General features: G+C 41.6%; 1 protein-coding gene across 1 annotated transcript in view; it reads right to left on the reverse strand.

Moving 5' to 3' along the window:
* The window catches only part of LOC126254994 (carnitine O-palmitoyltransferase 1, liver isoform-like), a 222,565-nt gene that overhangs the window by 85,870 nt on the left and 115,254 nt on the right, over positions 1 to 21,441 (reverse strand). The window contains exon 4 of the mRNA XM_049955356.1: positions 4,861 to 5,155. Coding sequence (XP_049811313.1) covers positions 4,861 to 5,155 — 295 coding nt within the window. The remainder of the gene's footprint in view (positions 1 to 4,860; positions 5,156 to 21,441) is intronic.

The following is a 21,441-nucleotide window of genomic DNA, read 5'->3' on the forward strand; positions in this document are numbered from 1 at the left end:
CCTCATTTCAGGTCAGATGAGAGATGATGAAAGCCTTAGCAAAGGATATGGTTCAGTTGTTCCAGTCCAGAGTGATACTGCGTGATGGAGTGGGCACTCCTTTGCAGCTGATTTTTTTGGGTGGTGGAAGGATTGGGGGTGTGTGAGAATGTGGCTTGGGAAATCTGTGGGTCGATTAGGTTTGGCGGGTATTGCCTATCTGTGAAGCCTTTCATGAGGTCTTCAGCATACTGGGAAAGGGAGTTATTGTCCCAGCAGATATGTCATTCATCAGTAGCAAGGCTGTATGAGGGGAAATTTTTGGTGTGGAATGAATGGCAGCTGTCAAAATGCAGATATTTTTGGTGGTTAGTATGTTTAACGTGGACAGAAGTGTGGATAAAGACATCAGAGATGGGAGATAAGTTGTTGAGGTTGTGAAGGAATGTGGGTAGGGTGTCTTGGACCTGAGTCCAGACCATGAAGATACCATCAGAGAACTTGAACCAGACTACAGGCTGGGTGTTTTGGGAGGCTAAGAAGGTTTCCTGTAGATGACCCATAAACAGATTGGCATAGAAAGGTGCCATGCAGATGGCCATGGCTGTGCCGTGGATTTGTTTTCATGCCTTCACTTCAGAGGAAACACATTTGATGGTCAAGACATCATTAGTAAGGTGTATAAGGAGTGAGGTGGCGGGTCTGGAATATGATAGATGTTCAGAGCGGTAGCATTAGATAGCAGCGAGGCCATGGGCATGAGGGATTCCCATGTCCATAGCTTTGGTTTCCACCTCTCTGATGGCTCCATCCACATCTCTGTCCACATTAAATCTGCAAACCACCAACAGTACCTGCATCTTGACAGAATCCATCCTTTATACCCCAAAATATCCCACCCACACATCCTTGTCACTCATGGACAATATATATGCAGTGACAAGAACTCAATTGGCCAGTATGCTGAAGGTGTCACAAAGGCTATCATACACAGGCAAATATTCCCCAGACCTAGTCTATAAAGATTTCTCCTGTGATATCCCCACACAACTGTGATCCTCTCACCACCCAAAAGAATCAACTACAAAGGAGCGTCCCCTTGTCGCCCAATATCATCCTGAACTGGAACCACTGAACTATAAGCTTCACCAGGGCTTTTATATTCTCTCATCCTGTCCTAAAATGAGGGACATTCTACCCAAGATGCTTTCCATGCCTCCTAAAGTAGTGTTGCATCATACCCCTGTGGCAGATCAAGGTGCAAGATCTGCCCAATCCACTCAGTCAGCACCTCCTAATCCAGTGCTGTTGCAAGCTTATCCTATCCTCCCTTTCAGAAGCCAGACCATCCATGAAAGCAGCCTTGCCATGTACCATTTCTGTTGCAAACACTGCACAGCTTTCTATTTCGATATGACCACCAACCAGATGTCCACCAGAATGAACAGCCACCACCAAACTCTTGCCAAGAACAAAGTTGACCACATGGTGACATAATATGCGGCCGAGCACAAAATGCTCAATATGAATGGCTGCTTCACAACTCAGGCCATATAGATCTGTCCATCCACCACCAGCTTCTCTCAGCTGCACAGCTGGAAGCTATCCTTACAACACATCCTCTGCTCCTGTAATTGTCCTCGCCTCAATCTCAGGTAACCCACTATCCCCTCTAACCAACAGTTTCCACTTCCTCTGTCCTGTCACTCCCTCCCAAGTCATAACCCCACATCACATGCAATTTATGCCACTCCTCAGTGGCACCTACAATTATGCATTACATGCGTAGATGTACCATCAATGCCTAACACATTCTTAGCAGGCAAACCGACTGCACCCTCCAACCCGCTAACCACCTACCCCCAGTCTCTCTCCCTGCCTCCCACCTTTCTCTCCCTCTAGCCACCCTACCCAACACTATGGCCATCACAACTAGTGCACCTGCTGAGAAACAGAGCATGACACTTTGGTCCAGTTGGCACTATGTAGGGGCAGAGGCGCATGAGTGCACTCACTCACGTGTGTGTGTGTGTGTGTGTGTGTGTGTGTGTGTGTGTGTGTGTGTGTGTGTGTGTGTGTGTGTGTGCGCGCATTTTATTCTAGCTTATCAAAGGATATCTCCAAAAGCTAGCAAGTTCTCTTTCTTTGTGTGTGCCTACTGCCAGTTCATCATTTCTGCTTTACAGTCTCCTTTAAAACAAAGTATTTACTTCCTACAGGAACTTTCTTTCACAAGTTATATTACTTCTAAGAGCAGAAACTGAAATATCTCAAGATGTCAGTTAACCAGAACACTTGTCCAATTTCCAGTAGTGGCATTGACAATGTTTAATTTATTGCTTTCTTAAGCCCTATATGCACATTTTGAATAGCTCCAAACAAAATTTCAGCACATTCAGTTAATGACATTTTTGACAGTGATGTTGTAGAAAATGTGTGAAACAGTTATAATGTGCAATGAAACCCAATAGTGGCATTGTGTCTTAACTAATTTTATTATTCTTAAGTAATTTCCTCTCCCTAAGTAAGCCATTAAATACCTCCTTTATTATTTATGAAATTAAATACTAACTTATGTTTTCACTATTGTGTGTATTTTATTGTGCATATGTCTGAACTGTAAGACTGAGTTAGTATGTCCAGTCATATCCAGTGTTGATCAAGTAACTGTAATAATGAGTTTTGTTAACACTGTTATAGTATAGAGCTCATACTAACAAAGTTTGGCTACGGTGAATGCATGTTTCCGGAATGAATGTAAATAATGTGGTATAGGATTAGGGTACATAGTGGGTAACTGGTGGGTAGGGAAATTAAATAACTAAAGTTAAAATAGTAATCCTAACCCATAATTACTTCACTTTTGAAGGCCAGACCTACAAACAAATCAGGGGAACAGCCATGGGAACCAGGATGGCTCCGTCCTATGCTAACCTCTTCATGGGCCGCATGGAGGAGGCTTTCCTGAAGACCCAACAGCTGCTTCCCCTGGCCTGGTATAGGTTTATAGATGACATCTTTGTGGTCTGGACTCATGGTGAAGAAACACTCCTTCATTTCCTCCATAACCTCAACTCCTTTTCGAATCTGAATTTCACCTGGTCCTTCTCCAAAACCCAAGCCACCTTCCTGGATGTTGACCTTCATCTTGTTGAAGCTCACATCCACACCTCTGTCCATATCAAACCCACAAACAAAGAACAGTACCTTCACTTTGATCGCTGCCATCCATTCCACATCAAACGTTCCCCTCCCTACAGCCTAGGTATTCGTGGCAAACGTATCTGCCCCAGTGATGAAGGCCTCAACAATTACACCAATAACCTGACCAGTGCTTTCCTCTCCCACAACTATCCTGCAGACCTTGTCCACAAACAGATCTCCCGAGCAATACATTCCTCCCCGTCCAACAACAATGTTCCTACCCCCAGACCACACAGAAACATCCCCCTTGTCACCCAATATTATCCTGGCCTTGAATACATCAACAAATTACTCCACCAGGGATATGACTTTCTCAAGTCAACCCCTGAAATTAGATCATCCCTTGACAAAATTCTCCCCACACCACCCAGAGTTTCCTTTCGTCGCCCCCCTAACCTCCGTAACATCCTTGTTAAACCCTACAATATTCCCAGACTACCTTCTCTACCCAGCGGTTCCTACCCCTGTAACCGACCTCGCTGCAAAACCTGCCCCATGCATCCCCCCACAACCACCTACTCCAGCCCCGCTACTGGTAAAACATACAAAATTCAAGGCAGGGCCACGTGTGAAACTACACATGTCATTTATCAGCTGACATGTCTGCACTGCACAGCCTTTTACATCGGTATGACAACAACTAAACTGGCTGAGCGCATGAACGGACACAGACGAACTGTCCGCCTAGGAGATGTCCAATACCCAGTAGTGGAGCATGCCCTCCAGCATAATTCTAGGGACCTAGGAACCTGCTACACCGTATGTGCCATTTGGCTTCTCCCACCCAACACCAGTCCCTCTGAACTGCGGAGATGGGAACTTGCACTCCAACACATCCTTTCATCCCGCCATCCCCCTGGACTGAACCTACGTTAAACAACCTCACTCCCATTTACTCTTCAGTCTTCTCCTCTTTCCCTTTCCTCTTTAGCCATTCATGCGTCTTTTCATCCTACATAGTTATGTTTATCTTTATACTGTATACCTCTTTACTTCTGTACACATCCTCTTTGGTTTGAAGCTGGCACAGTACTTACAGTAGAATATCTTTGGCTTCCCTCTGACAACCATGCCTCCATCCTTGCTACACTCCCTGTTTTCCTTTCCCTGTTGCTTCATGACCTGGGTTATGAGTAACTGAATCCACTTTCCCTTCTTCCCTTTCTTTCCCTTCTCTCCTCCATGATGAAGGAACATTTGTTCCGAAAGCTAGGAACGTAAATTTTCGGTTCTGTTTTTTGTGTATCTATCGGCTGTACTGAGCTGAGGTAAGTACTGGCCAGCCCCTCTATCTCTTTGTTAGTATTTGTTTCACATCTTTATATGAGATTTTCCATTAATCATATAGTATAGAGCTCATCTGATATGTTATCCACATGACAATTTTCTTTTATTTACAGAAACATTTATTGAGGCACAGATGACTTATATTATAAATATACAGATTTATAGAATGCAAATTCTGTAAACAAATCTCCATAATATAAATTTACAGAAGATCATTAAAGTGAAGATTAAAGTGCCCGAAACCACTTATGTCATTTACAATATCTAATTGTGTGAAGTGTTTTATGACTATATAACAGCCTTCACCCTGACCAATACTGACTTTTTTAATATCATTGCTACAAAAAGTAAGTCATTTACACATTATATGATACTTTATACACAGCTTACCTTTTCTATTGTTTCATTCAAGGGAGGCACTGGTAACCTTGGTAAAATCCCTTGATAACTATACAGTGAGGGCTTTGTTGCAAATGTGAGCACTTTAACACTGAGAAGCCACAGTTTGGTAGCCAATGACACACTTCGACCACGGCCACCTTCCTCATACATCCAACCCTTATATGTGAAAAGGGCTTTGAGAGTGTAACGCAGAGCTAATACAAGAACTGACCAAGAGCCCACTCCCAGTACTGTGCATACAGCAGCTTCACTGCACAATATTTGCCAGCCTTTCTGAACTCCACTACAATGAAAAATAACAAAAGAGAAATTAGTTTTCAAAAACAGGGAAATATCTTTCATGTGAACTGTCATCAATACAAATGCAAATTTTTCCCTTTGTGGTTTCATTTTTTCCATAACAAGTTGTTCCTGAAAAAGAGATAATATCAAATTACTATTATATGATCTGTTAAATATCACAGTTTGAGATCATTTTTTGGCAGATGATAGGTGATGCTCTCTTGTTCAAACAAATTTCGGGCTTGCAGCCGGTCGTCGTTCAATACTTTGACAAACTGCCTATTGGTTTCTGTCTTGGGTTCTTCGGCCGACGTTCATCTAATGATTTTTCTGACGTTTCACCAGCACGAGTGGCTGGCATTGTCAAAGCTTCACCCTCCATTGCCGGTGGTGAACTGGAGCCGAGCTTGCTGGCGCAGACTATGTGTACCTGGCGCAGCAACGTCTGAGGGCTTCTCCGCGGTCATTTCCAGTGTGGTTCTCCTCTTGCTACCTGCGACGGTCGTTCGCTGCAGTACGGGAAGCCAGGATCCGTTTACCTTAAGGCTTTCCTCTTTCTTGTTCAAACTGTTCGCGTGTTTTTGTATTTCTACAGCTTCTCTGAACAAGCGCGTGCGATAGTGCTTCTCTACAGCCAGAACTTCTGTGTCGGCGAATTTTATTACGTGGTCGGTCTCATTCAGTGCGTGCTCTGCCATGGACGATTTCTCCACCTGCCCTAACCTGCAATGTCGCTTATGCTCTTTGATCCTGGTGTTAATGGATCATCCAGTCATTCCGACATAAACTTTTCCGCATGTGCATGGTATGCGGTATATTCCCGACATTGCAAGTGGGTCTCTTTTCTCCTTCACCGATCTAAGACACTCTTTGATCTTCCTTGTCGGTTTGAAAATCGTCTTTATGCCATGTTTGTGCAATATACAGCCGATTCTGTCCGTCACCCTGGGAATGTATGGCAGAAAGGCCGTACCCGAAATTTCTTTTTCTGGTTCCTTACTTCGCCGCGTGTTTGGCTCTGTTACACTTCTAATATAATTTGTGGAGTACCCATTGCTCCTCAGGACAGCTTCCAGGCGTTGCATTTCTTGTTTGAGGTGTTGCGGCTCACATATTCGTCCTGCTCTCGTTACGAGCGTACTAATCATGCCTCTTTTCTGGCTCGGGTGGTGGTTTGACAGTTTGTTCAGGTATCGGTCCGTGTGAGTCGGTTTTCGATACACGCTGTGTCCCAGGTTTTCACTGTCCCTTGTGACCAGCACATCTAGAAATGGCAGTTTCTTGTCCTTTTCTACTTCCATGGTAAATGTTATGTTGGCATGGAGGCTGTTCAAGTGTCTTAGGAAGTCACCGAGCTGTTCTTCACCATGGCTCCACACCACGAAAGTATCATTGACGACGTAGTGGTATTGAAAGCTGACAAAGGTAATGCAACTGTTTTGTTACCTCGTGGTGTGTATAAAGATAAGATGTATGGTCTGCTAAGTGACTCTACCTATAAGAGGATTGATTACGATCCTACAGGACATGTGCAACGAAAAACTTCAGCACTATTAAATTCCTCCTCCTTACCACAAGAGACCATCAAGAGGTTGAGACCACATGGTTGTGTACCTCCAAGACTGTATGGCCTTCCAAAGATTCATAAAGAAGGTCTTCCTCTGCGTCCAATAGTGAGCAACATTGGAGCTCCTACGTATGATTTAGCTAAACATCTCGCTTCCTTACTGAGACCTTTCGTAGGCAAGTGCTCACATCACATACGAAACTCAGCTGATTTTATCAATAGACTGGGGGCTCTTCGTCTTAGCAGTGTAGACCCTCTATTAAGTTTTGATGTGGTCTCACTTTTTACAAAAGTTCCTCTTGCAGATTCAGTGTCAAACTGATTGGTAACATGTTTCCTCATGATATCACTGCTTTGTTCAGGCACGCTCTTTCCTCAACTTATTTTATGTTTAATCAAGAATATTTTGAAGAGACTGACGGTGTCGCCATGGGTAGTCCCCTGTCTCCTTTGGTGGCCAACCTTTTTATGGAGGATTTCGAAGAGAGAGCGCTTGAATCAGCTGCCCTGAAGCCAACAGTTTTTTGGCGGTATGTGGATGACACTTCCATAGTGTGGTCTCATGGAGAAGATAAATTAATGGAGTTTCTACATCACCTCAACTCCATTCATAACAACATCCAGTTCACCATAGAAATAGAGAAAGATGGTTGTTTGCCTTTCTTGGATGTCCTGGTTCGAAGGAAGAATGATGGTTCTCTAGGGCATTCAGTTTACTGGAAACCCACTCATACTGATTTGTACCTGCAAGCATCGAGTTGCCATCACCCATCGCAAACCATGAGTTTGCTTAAAACACTTGTTCATAGAGCTCATACTGTCTCAGATCTAGATAGCTTACCTCAAGAACTCACCCATCTAAAGACAGTATTCAGCGAAAATGGGTATTCCATCTGGCAGATTAACAGGGCACTAACAGTTAAAACTAAGAAGCAGGAAGTGAATAAAGAGGAGAACATGCCGGAACAATCTTTAGCTTTTCTTCCTTTTGTTGGCAACACTTCGTTTAAAATAGCAAGAATCCTCCGAAAATTTCAGGTAAAAGTGGTTTTCCACCCACCATCGAAGATTGCGGACCTTGTAGGATCAGTTAAGGACAATCTGTTACTACCAAAGGCCGGAATTAACAAGATACCGTGCCAATGTGGTAAGGCTTACATAGGTCAAACCAAACGCACCGTGAAAGAACGCTGCACTGAACATCAACGTTACACCCGCCTTTTGCAGCCAAGCAAGTCCGCTATTGCTGAACATTGTATTTCTACTGGACATTTAATGGAGTATGAGAAAACAATGATTTTGTCCACAGCAACGTCTTTCTGGGACTCCATTATTAAAGAATCCGTAGAAATACGACTGGCGGAAAATCTGTTAAACCGTGACAGTGGCTACCAGCTGGACAGTGCATGGAATCCCATCATCTCCACGATTTGTTCAAATCGAAGACAACAGAGTGCGTCGACGGCCGTGGCAAACAGCAACGCAGAGGGCGACTGAGTTCCGCTATTCCACCAGCGAGGGCACTGCTGGCGGGCAGTGTGGTTCAACTACCAAGTTTTCGACGCATGCACAGAATAGTTACAGTATGCTATATATTGCGGAACGGAGGATGTTTTCGCCAGTCTGCGACGGCTCACCTGAAGATGACTGGCAGGTGCCCAGTTGAAATATCGTGCGAAGCATTGAACGATGACCGGCTGCAAGCCCGAAATTTGTTTGAACAGTCAATTCGCCGGGAAAATTTTAAAATTCACAGGTGATGCTCTCATTTTGCTACCCTTCAATTCCTTAGAAAATACTAGCCAGAAGGTTATTTTGCAATAAGGAACCTACAGCGAGAAATGTGGAATAAAGTTTCTATGCACTTTCTTTGCTTTTGCTATGTTAAAGGAAATATTAGAATAGTGTAATTTGGAAAACTTTTACTGACAAACCAGTTGAGTACAATCAAATACTTTAAACCAGATCTGTGGCTTCACTACTTTAGAATAAATGTTCAGTCTGAGAACTGCCAACTTCTGCCGGGAAAATTTTAAAATTCACAGGTGATGCTCTCATTTTGCTACCCTTCAATTCCTTAGAAAATACTAGCCAGAAGGTTATTTTGCAATAAGGAACCTACAGCGAGAAATGTGGAATAAAGTTTCTATGCACTTTCTTTGCTTTTGCTATGTTAAAGGAAATATTAGAATAGTGTAGTTTGGAAAACTTTTACTGACAAACCAGTTGAGTACAATCGAATACTTTAAACCAAATCTGTGGCTTCACTACTTTAGAGTAAATGTTCAGTCTGAGAACTGCCAACTTCACTACATAATGTGTGATTCTCTGTAAGATTCCACAGACCCCTCCAATGGTACTGATGCTGTAAAATGTGCTCAATAAGAAAATGTACTGTTCCTTATGGTGTTGAGTACCCAATGAACTGAGGTCAAGGGAGCACATGGGCCAAAGAATTGAGCATCTTCTTATGATTACTCTCTCCCTGGAGTTGTCTGTGAGATATTCCCAGGTCTGATGATCAAAGTGTACTGGAGCACCATCATTCTGAAACCACAAACTAACATGAGCTTTCAAGGGAACATCCTATACAGGTCTGAGCAAAATAGTCTCTAGAAAGTTCAAATACCATTCACAGTCTAAATAATCTGGTAAGATGTCAATTCTTGTATGGGCAGTGTATGGATTTTCAGCAGCCCACTCGTGGCTATTGCAGGTGTTAAAAGCATCCTCCCTCGTAAAAGGGGAATCATCAGTAAACAGCACAAGGTATGCAAAATTAGGGACAGCAGCACAACAATGAAGGAACCACTGTGACAATTGCTACCATGGTTCAAAATGAGGCTGTCCCATAGTTTGAACTGGTCAACTGCACAATAGATATAGCCAATTACTGAGCATGGTCTATGTGATTTATTTATGCAATTGCACATATGCTTGATCTAGGATTGGCAGCTACATGATCCATAACATCTTTTTTCAAATTTGGGGGTTCATATCCTCCTCCTTGCACCTCCATGATGTGCATCATCTGACACAGTTCCTCTCTCTCTCTCTCTCTCTCTCTCTCTCTCTCTCTCAATCCTGATCAACATGCTCAATTATGGGATGCTAGGAAGTCACCTATTTAGGAATCTTCCTGCATACAATTGAAGAGCTGCATTGGCATTTCCATGAGCTCCACCATATCTCAAATGCATTTCAGTAAGTTCTCCAAATGTGTAATTGCCCTTCATGGTATCAGAACTTAACTACAGCACATAAAGCACAATAATCAGACAAATGTACAGTGATTCATGTTGACTAGCTGCATATTGAGAGCACAGCACACGTGGATGGAATGGGTAAACTGAAAGATGGCAAACACTAAGTAAACAACTTTCCATACACAGGCTTAGGTAGACTACTGTAGCTGTGAGTTTTCGGTCTTCCATCTGCAACAACAATGTAAAGTCAGTGGATGGAAGGGTAGCCATCCAAGTGACAGGAGGTCAAATACATCCTCCTGCTGTAGAAACTTTATTTCTCATGTCCGGCTACAGGTTCCTTGCTGCAAAATTTTCCAAACTGCATACTCTAAAATCTCCCACATTTTTAAAATATCATTCTGTAACATTTTGTATACCAAAAAGTCTGTGTCAATCTAATGCAAGCAATAAGCAAGATGTGTATGAATACTCTAGTTCCAACATAATTCTCCATAGTTAATTATATCAATGTTGGTTGTTTATGCATTCACTTAAGCCACACGTAAATTTTAAAAAATCATGATTCTATTCAGGCTATATATTATATGAATAAGATGCTTTATTCACTGTAATTGATCACATTCATCCTAACAGATATGTTCAAGTGTGTGTAATCTAGACTAGTAGTCATCAAACATTTTTGCTCAAGACCCAAAACTGACATTGTGAGATGGCACCGGTCTTATTATTAATTGGTAACCTACATAAATTCATTATGAGCCCCCCAGTAGAATACCTGTATCAAGTGTGCAATGAGTTGGCTGTGGCCCCCAAGTACTTACCATTAAAAATCTGCATCATTCATAACACTTCATTTTTTGGATGTCATTTTTTTTTTACACTTGTGACACGTTAGACTTCATAGCCCTGCATGTTTCTCTGTCTTCTGCTGCCCCTTCATTCTTTGTTAACCACATTGTGGACTACTGACATCATCCAACATCTAGCACCTTCTTCTGCCCCACTCTTTCTTCCCCATAATGAAACCTAAAACTGCCTCTATCAGAAGGCAATCTCGTCTCAAATTGTGTCCTACCCAGTTTAGCATCCTATTCTTCACTGTCAGCAACATCCTCCAATCTTATCAATATTGCTTCATTCTTTACTTTATCAGTCCAAGTGATCGACTCCATTCTGGGCTGTCTTGAGATTTCACAGCTTCAATTCGCCTCTCTTCCTACTTTCTCAGTGTCCATGATTCTGCTCCATACAAGGCCAAGCTATGTATCATGCATTTCACTAGTCACTTTCTTAATTCTATCCTCAAAACACCAGCTAAGAATCTTTTCTGCCTGTCTCACTAGTGCCATTCTGACTCTAATGTCCTGTTCATACTTTCTGCTTCCCAAATACTAAGATTTCTCTCCCTGACTTATACTTTACACTTCTTTCTTTAAGCCCATAACCATGCCTTTCATTTTCTTTCTTTTTTTTATTTTCATTCTGCATGAAGTATTAAGTAAGTCTTAATTTAATTTTATATTCCCTGATACAAATATGTACGGCACCTGAGGATGACTATCTCTGTTATGCACATTCATGAATGCATGTTGCTTCAGTGTTAAAATTTAAACCACAGCAACTGATCAGTACAAGATGTGCATGCCAGTGAGTTGTCAGCACTAGAAGACAAACAATAAAGCTCACACAGTCATATGATTTTTGGTTTGTGTTTCTGCAGTGCATACATGTGACCATATCGATTTCTGGCCCAGTGTGACTTTATGCCAATAAAAATTGTTCTGTGATCGGATATGCCAGGCATGGATAGTGATTTTTAGCATGTGCCAGGTGAGCCTAAGGTAACTGGTGGTCTGCATGACAGAGGGTGGAGTAAGCCGTGTAGTGAGAGCCAAACACATGCTAGTTGTGTACTGGAAGTGCAGTAAGTGCTACGGCATTGTCTGTGTGATGGGTCAGAGGCCAGGCCCAGAGGTCACTGTCACCAGATGGCGGGAAGCACATCATATTGGAATTAGTGCCTTACACTCCTACTGAATTTGGTGAATATTGGCATTCTGTTTGGAATTTGAACTCAATCTTTCACCTTCACTGGAACCTTAATTCATCTGTCTGTGATCAACTCTGGTTGCATGCAGGGTCATCCTCTAAATTAAACTGTTTTTCATTGGCAAATCTCAGGAGAATTTTTCATTTTTGTTCTGGGACACATCATATTGGATATAGCACTGAAGAGTAGGTTGGGCTTATTATTGACTGTAGTGTCAAGAAATTGTACCCTGGAAGTGTTCTGCAAATTTTCATGTTACATGTGGCTAATTGGATGCCTTTCTGTAGTAGACTTTCTGGGCTATGTTGAACTATGAGTATGGTATTCTAGAGAATTGATCTCAGCTTCAGGCACTTTGTAATTGTGAATACATGTTTTCAGGTTCCACTGGCCGAAATTTGCATGTAAGGGGGGTTAATTAATTTCTGTTATTACAGAGTTACATTTAACTGTATTGTTCCAAACTACCTCATGTTCAAGAGCCAGGGTGATGTAAGTGGTTAAGTCTGGCAGTGATAAATTGTCATTTGCATTGTTTGTCTTAGCTTGGGACTGTAGTAAAGTGATCCATGGACCAATGTATCAGATACTGATGAAAGGTTGATTTGTGTGCAGCTGCATGTTATGCTTCTGTAAATTGTAAATAATTTTGTTGTAGATTTTTCTTGTAACCATCCTTATGTTGGTTTTCTAACAGCTGGATTGGTTGAACTGCCGTTAAGTTATTTACATATTGGTATCCTTATGGCCAGTTATGGTGCACTAATGTGAAAAGGGCTTTGAACTTAAGCTTAACTGTTTCAAAAAGAATATCTTGGATGATTTTGATTTTTAAAAAAGATATTGGTTTTAATGTTTAAAGAAAAGAAAACTTAGACAATCAAGAGCTTCAGTGATTATTCTAAATATCTTGGACTTTTCTTAAGTTTTTGGTTCTAATGCTTAAGGAAAATGAAATTTTGGGTAATTTAGAATTTCAGTAATTGCCTTTAAATATTCTGAATGATCTTAAGTTTTCTTAAAAGGCTCCTGTTTCTGCTATTAAAAAAAAAAGAGGGGGGGGGGGGGATTTGTGAAGTTTAGAACTTCAGCCAATATTCTAAAAATTTTGCATGATTGATTTTAATGTTTTAACAATTATTTGGCTTAATGTTTAAGAAAAAGAAAGTACAAAATTTCCGTATGTACCTGTATATGCCTGTGTAAACTAAGAAAGACCAATAAATATTCTGCTACTGTGCTCAGCTGCTTATCGCACCAGAATTGTTGTGTTCTAGTTTGACCAGCTTAAAAGGTTACCTTTCCCTTTCAAAACCTTAAGAAAAGATCCCAAATGTTAGCACAGGGCATAATTACAAAGTTTAACACAGGGATAAACTGATGTATTTAAGCTATGTTGTTTTAGAACTGTAAGGAAGTGTTTTGTTTTATTCTGGTACTGTTTGCTGTTTTTGTGGCTTCAGCTTTGGTTTAATATGGACTCATGAGGTGTCCTGGGGCTGAAGTATCTACATAAGGATTGCTTGCAGTACAAGCTCATGATTAGAAAGGCATCCGAGGAGGGCACAACTGTGGAAGCATGCCAGTGGCTGCAGGGGATATTGGAGAAGCCTGTAAACATCACCCTGCAGACAATGAAGGAGGTAAGTGCTGCAAGTACAGCATATTCATCATTGCTTGTCATCATTCAGAAAGGTATTGCCCTAGTGGAAGGCTCCTCCCCCTCTTGTGCCAAGCTCACATGATTGCATGCTCTGGCAGATCATTTGGTCAATAGGATTAATGATGTCCATTCAATAAATGGGGATGTTAAGAAGGTTGAAGTTATATCTAAGTTGAGAGAGCAAGCCTTGTCTATGCAACAGCAATATTAGGATGTAATGTTTTATGAGACCCAGTGCTGTCTAGATTATTCCAGCGAGGGGTTGTATTTTAAATTTCTGCCTGAGGAAAGGGTTCCACATTGTGCTCACCAGGATTCTTCCATGGTGGGTCAGATTCAAACTAAAGAAAATCCATTCGATGTTCAGCATTTACTGTCCAACCAGGCTCAGCAGTTAATTGGTTTATTAAAGGAGTTTCTGCAGGTTCTTACTGATCTGTTAGGGGTAACTAATGAAATACATTGTAAGATCAGTTTAACGGATAATATACCAGTGAGATGGCCATCTTACCAGCATTTGCCACCCAAAATGCAGGAATTGCACGATATTGTCAACCAGTTGTTAACACATGGAGTGATTAGGCCATCTGTGTTGCCTCATGCAGCACCTATTTTACTCGTGCCCAAGCCTAATGCCTCTGGGTCTAAACCAGTAGCTGACTACAGGGCTCTGAATAAAACAATAGTACTGGAGTAGGGACCTCTTCCTGACCTAAAAAATTGCATTACTTGGTTTAGTGGAGCATAGATCTTCACTGTTCTTGATTTAAATCAAGCATACTATCTGATGAGCAGTCTAAGCTGACAACAGCATTTTGTACCATTTATAAATTATTTGGGTTTAATCAGGTACCTTTTGGCTTGGCTACAGGAGCTGCAGAGCTGTCCTGTTTATTGGGTCCAGTATTAAGAGATCTAAATTTAAATGCATCTTCAGTTATCTGGATGACATAGTGGTATATAGTTTGGACTTCCAAGAACATCTAGAATACCTCAGGCAAGTTCTGAGTCGCCTTAGGGAAGCTGGGTTGACATGCAACCCTCTAAGGTCACGTTAGTGCAGGAAGAGATTTCCTTCCTAGAGTATGTTGCGTCTGCTGAAAGGATGAATGTCAGCCAATGTAGAACACAAGCAATTTATAAGTTTCCTAGACAATGGAATGAAAAAAACATAGTTCATTTCATTGGAATGGTAAAAACTGTTGCTCTCCACAACTGACTTCGTTAGAAGGGTGAAAGGTAAAAATGGGGGGACTCACAGCAAGTGCCATTTGAGGCATTGAAATGTGTCTTGAGTAATTTCCCTGTGTTTGGCATTCCTAATTTCAATTTGCCAGTTATCGTACAAACAGACGTATCTAATTCTGGTGTCACGGTTGTTCTCCTGCTAGAGCAAGAGAGATAATGTAGGCCTGTAGCTTAGGCCTTGAGGGCGTTATCAGGACCTCAGACTCATTATTCTGTATATGAGCTTGAAGCATTGGCAGTTTTGTATGCCTTGGGGACGTTTAGATTCTACCTCGAACATGGAAGATTCCATGTAGAAACAGATAATCAAGCCTTAAGCTGGGTCCTGGTGCGGCCACGTAAGACTGGGAGAGTAGCCCACAGGGCAGTTCAAATTTCAGCCTTTTAGTTAAATGTTGAACATATTAGGGGCACACACAATCAGGTGGTGAATGCCCTGAGTTGTATGTTCAAGGATATTGTTATGGAAGATCCAAACGAGACTACCTCAGCCCCACCTCCTGTGGAAGCTGTGGTGGAGCATCCAGTAGGAATAGTGGCGGCAGCTATTTTAACCAAGATTCCTGAGCTGTTTGAAGAATTAGGGGAGGAACAACATAGAGACCAGGATTTAAATCCAGTTATTGAACAGTCGAAGGGAGGACATGAGGTGGAAGGCTATTTCTCGCACAAGTAGCAGTTGTGTTACTGTACTAAGTACAATGACAGGTTAAAGATTTATGTCCTGCAAAAACTGGTGCCTGCCATTTTCACTTACTTCTGTCAATCCTTGTGCTGAGATCATTTGAGTGTGCACAAGATCAAAACTGAAATAAAGGCGGATACAGATGTAAAGAAAGAGCTTTTATGTTCCACCAGGCAATTTAAGCCAATGGATACATTATTCATAGATCATCTCAGTCTGCTTCCATGCACTAAGGATGGTAATCAATATGTATTTGTCATTGTAGATGCATTTACTAGATTTGTGTGGTTGTTACCAAGTAAAAGTACCATGATTGATTACAGCTTCCAGCAGCCCAAATTATTGATTTCTAGCATCAGTGTGCCTTTATGCAAATAAAAATAGTTCATTGGTCAGATATGCCATGCAGGGATAGCAGTTTTAAGGACATGCTGGGCAAGCCTTAGGTAACTGGCACTCTGGATGATGGAGGGTGGAGTAAGCCACATAGTGAGGGCAAGGCGCATGCTAGTTGTGTGCTTGAAGCATGGCAAGTGCTGTAGCATTGTGTATTTGATGGATTGGCAGCCCAGAGGTTGCTGTTTAGTCAGTGGATGGTGAGAAGTGCATCACATCAGAATTAGTGCCTCAACTGCTGCTGAATTTGGTGAGATTGGCATTTGGAATTTGAACTGAATCATTCACCTCCGCTGGAACAATAATTCGTCTGTCTGTGATCGAATCCAGTCGCAAGCTGGGTCATCCTCTAAATTTAGCTATTTTTGGTTGGCAAGTCTCAGAAGCATATTTCCCATTCCTTTTGGGACACATCATATTGGATGTAGCACTGAAAAGTGGATTGGGCTTATCATTAGCTGTAGTGTCATGAAATTGTACCCTGGCAGTGTTCTGCAAATTTCCATGTTGCATGTGGCTAATGAGATGCCTTTATGTTGGATGCTTTCCGGTCTGACAAATCATATTGAATTATGTGCATGGTATTCTAGAGAAGTGATGTCAGCTTCAGGGCACTTCATAATTGTGAATATACGAGGGCAGTTCAATAAGTAATGCAACACATTTTTTTTCTCGGCCAATTTTGGTTGAAAAAACCAAAAATTTCTTGTGGAATATTTTCAAACATTCCCACTTCGTCTCGTATAGTTTCATTGACTTCCGACAGGTGGCAGCGCTGTACGGAGCTGTTAAAATGGCATCTGTAACGGATGTGCGTTGCAAACAACGCGCAGTGATCGAGTTTCTTTTGGCGGAAAACCAGGGCATCTCAGATATTCATAGGTGCTTGCAGAATGTCTACGGTGATCTGGCAGTGGACAAAAGCACGGTGAGTCATTGGGCAAAGCGTGTGTCATCATCGCCGCAAGGTCAAGCAAGACTGTCTGATCTCCCGCGTGCGGGCTGGCCGTGCACAGTTGTGACTCCTGCAATGGCGGAGCGTGCGAACACACTCGTTCGGGATGATCGACGGATAACCATCAAACAACTCAGTGCTCAACTTGACATCTCTGTTGGTAGTGCTGTCACAATTGTTCACCAGTTGGGATATTCAAAGGTTTGTTCCCGCTGGGTCCCTCGTTGTCTAACAGAACACCATAAAGAGCAAAGGAGAACCATCTGTGCGGAATTGCTTGCTCGTCATGTGGCTGAGGGTGACAATTTCTTGTCAAAGATTGTTACAGGCGATGAAACATGGGTTCATCACTTCGAACCTGAAACAAAACGGCAATCAGTGAAGTGGCGCCACACCGACTCCCCTACCAAGAAAAAGTTTAAAGCCATACCCTCAGCCGGTAAAGTCATGGTTACAGTCTTCTGGGATGCTGAAGGGGTTATTCTGTTCGATATCCTTCCCCATGGTCAAACGATCAACTCTGAAGTGTATTGTGCTACTCTTCAGAAATTGAAGAAACGACTTCAGCGTGTTCATAGGCACAAAAATCAGAACGAACTTCTCCTTCTTCATGACAACGCAAGACCTCACACAAGTCTTCGCACCCGAGAGGAGCTCACAAAACTTCAGAGGACTGTTCTTCCTCATGCACCCTACAGCCCCGATCTCGCACCGTCGGATTTCCATATGTTTGGCCCAATGAAGGACGCAATCCATGGGACGCACTACGCGGATGATGAAGAAGTTATTGATGCAGTACGACGTTGGCTCCGACATCGACCAGTGGAATGGTACCATGCAGGCATACAGGCCCTCATTTCAAGGTGGCGTAAGGCCATAGCATTGAATGGAGATTACGTTGAAAAATAGTGTTGTGTAGCTAAAAGATTGGGGAATAACCTGGTGTATTTCAATGCTGAATAAAACAACCCCTGTTTCAGAAAAAAAAAATGTGTTGCATTACTTATTGAACTGCCCTCGTATGTTTCCAGGTTCCACCGGCTGAAATTTACACGTAAGGGGGTGAATAAATTTCTGTGATCACAAAGCTATGTTACATCATATTGTTACAAAATGTCTCATGTTGAAGAGGCAGGGTGAACGTAAAGTTGGTTAAGACTGATAGTGATAATTTGTCATTTGCAGTGATTGTTCTTAACTTGGGAATGTAGTAAAGTGACCCACTTACTGATGTGTCTGATACTGATGAAAGGCTGATTTGTGTGCAACTGCATCAGCACATGTTATGCTTCTGTAAATTGTAGTTTAAATTTTGTTATAGGTTTTTCTGATAACTACACTAACACTGTTTTTATGATAATCGGATTGATTATTCACATGTCAGTATCCCTATAACCAGTTATGGTTAAATTATGTGAAAGTTATTTTGAACTTCAGCTTAATTGTTTTAAAAAGAATACTTTGGAATATTATAATTTTTTAAGTTATTGGTTTTAATGTTTAAAGAAAAGAAAACTTGGGCAATCTAGAGCTTCAATGATTATTCTAAATACCTTGAATGATTTCAATTTTTTTAGATTATTGGTTATAGCATTTAAGGAAAAGGAAATTTTGGGTAATTCAGATTTTCGGTAATTATCTTTAAATATTTTGAATTATATTAAGTTTTTTTAACAGGTTATTGGTTCTGATGCTTTAAAAAAAGGAAACTTGTGAAGTTAAGAACTTGAGTCAACATTCTTATAAATTTGCATGCTTGTAATGTTTTAAGGATTATTTGTTTTATGTTTAAGAAAAAGAAAGTACAATTTTTCTGCATATCTGTAAATGCCTGTGTAAACTAAGAAAACCAATAAATTTTCTGCTTGTGTGCTCAGCCACTTATCACACCAGAATCATTGTGTTCTAGCTTGACCAGCTCCAAAGGTTACCTTTCCCTTTCAAAACTTTAAGAGAGGGTCCCAAAAACATTTCCTCTCTCACAACCTCTAAATCCACAGTGGCCATGCTACTTACCCTGCTGCTGCTGCGGTAAGCAGTCAACCTTACTTAGCTCACAGGTGAATTGACAAATGCCAATTACAATTAAGTACATTGAAATATTACTGTTTCTATGAGTGTTCTTGTTTGTTACTGAACAGGAAAACTACACTCTTAAGAAGCTCTTAACATTATTTGTCTTTGTTGGATTTTGCAGTTAGTTGCTAGAAGCATATTGTTATAAAATATGGCTCAGAACCAAAGGCCACAAAAATACTTGGTTCTGGTAGTTTGATCCAGACCTACATGGTACACTATAACATATCTGGACTGTATAGTCATTAGGCAACAGATATGAACACAGTTTCCTAGTATTATGTTTTGCAAGATTATTTATGTCCTAATGGATTGACAATAAATTTGGAATATGCCTCCTTATTTTTGAGTTCATATCCAATCTACCAGTGGGTGAGGCTCACATACCACACAAAAAAGTTACATAGAACTGAACCATATAGAAGTACCATTTATTTTTTGCAACACATCAACATCCACAAATGACTACTGATAACATTGTGAGTAACTTCTAAGACACCCCGTGTACCAGAGGAAACACACACTAAAATCAGTTGATGGGTTAATTATTCCTACAACCTCATCATGCAAAGAACATGGAATGTAAGGAAAATAAAACACTATTTGCTGGCCAGCTCTTGTGCAGATTGCTGACCATGGGGCAGCTACTGCACGAGGCAGTGAAATGGCTGCTGGCTGATGGAGGAAGTTGCAACTAGGTGATGTCTGCACAGATGTCTCCATACATGGTAAGGCTTGCAGTATTGGCATGATGTCCTGTAGGAGGAGGACCCACACTGGTTTGACCCACACAACAGAGACCTTTGCAGTTTTGCCGATGCAAGATCTCATTGATGTGATCTCCTTATTGCAACACTGGAAAGGGACCAATATTCAGTGGGTGGAGTGTAATTTGAGGAGATATGTGTGGAGCATAATGCAAGTACATCCACCCACAGTGTACTGAACAAAATTGGGGCATCTGCCATGATGTGAAGTAGGTGGATGACGGATCTTGGCTATGCTGTCTTGGAGCTGTTGAACCACCTGTGGCAGTTCCGCTGCAGGTGGCAGCAGTGCAGGTGTGAGACAGTCTGCCAGAATGGGTAACAGTTCACCAAACACAATTTCTGTTACTGATGCTCCAATGTCCGGCTAGTGCACTGTGCGGAGGCCTAAAAAGACCAAGGGACCCATATCTCCCTGTGGCACATGAGAGCTGCCTTTAGGAACTGCGTCACCTTTCTACTATCCATTATTGGTGGGATGGTAACTTACCATATGATGTATGCTACACATGTTGGACAGTTCTTCGAACAAAAGAGATTTGAATTGCTGGCCCTCATCTGTAGTGTGTGGAAAGGATAAATGAGTTTTGCTATCCAGGTGGCAACAAATGTCTTTGCTGTTATCTCAGCAGAAATGTCCTCAATGGGTATAGCTTCCATCCATTGTGTACAGCTGAACACCACTGTGAAAAGATATCTGTAGCTATCACAGATTTGGATGTTCAAATCCTGCCAGACACTGTTTAAACTGTCCAATGTCAGTGAGCACATTTTATCCCAGTCTGCATTTATAGCAACGAATACAATAACATGCCCATATACAGACATCTTTTTTAATCAATGACCACAAAACAGTGGTCATATTTGTTCCAGGATGCCTCAGATTGTGAACACTGTCAAAAGAAACTTTTTGGAGTTTTGGTGAAATGGAGGATCTCGGCTTCTGCTAAGAGTTGTTGCATCACAGTGTTAACTTAGTGCCAGGCACTGGGATTTGGGTAATGTGCAGTCTTGGGGAAAGTTCAGCCACTAAATGCTGTAGCTGCAGTCTGTATCGGTCTGAGTGGTGGAGAGTTAAGCAATCAGTCACGATGTTTCTTGCTCCTTTTATGTGGCACACATCTTCAGTTTGTGCTTGGTGTACATTGTCGCAGGGTGAGCTTCGCACTAGGAAATAATTAAAAGTTTCATAAACTGTGAAACTGCAAGCAGTACTCTGTTATATGCTCTCTCTCACACTGTTCTGCTGGTTGCAACTTTTTGAAAAAAAATTAACGCATGCCATCGCTGGTTGATTTGTTGATGTAGGGCTGCACTTATTGCTGTTTGGTTACTTTATTTGACTACTGACAGGGGCATAGATGGCCATGGATGAGCAAGGAGCACTGCATTCTAGTTATACACACTTGGAGAATGCAGAAAGCTTTTTCCATCTCTGGGATCCACTTGAGAGATTGCTGACCTGTGATGAAGTGTCCTGAAATCACACCTGTAAGTGGTGTTTGTGTAGCCCCCACTGCCAGGAAGTGTCAGTGATAGAAACATACCACTGTCAGGAAACATCATTATTGCTTGTAGTCTAGTGGCTTCAGAAAGGCTTGTAGAGCTGCTGTCTTCTCCAGTAATAGATAATTGTCATCTGCTGAAACCATGTGTCCCAGGGGGATTACT

Source organism: Schistocerca nitens, chromosome 1, assembly GCF_023898315.1.
Source record: "Schistocerca nitens isolate TAMUIC-IGC-003100 chromosome 1, iqSchNite1.1, whole genome shotgun sequence".
Classification (NCBI taxonomy): domain Eukaryota; kingdom Metazoa; phylum Arthropoda; class Insecta; order Orthoptera; family Acrididae; genus Schistocerca; species Schistocerca nitens.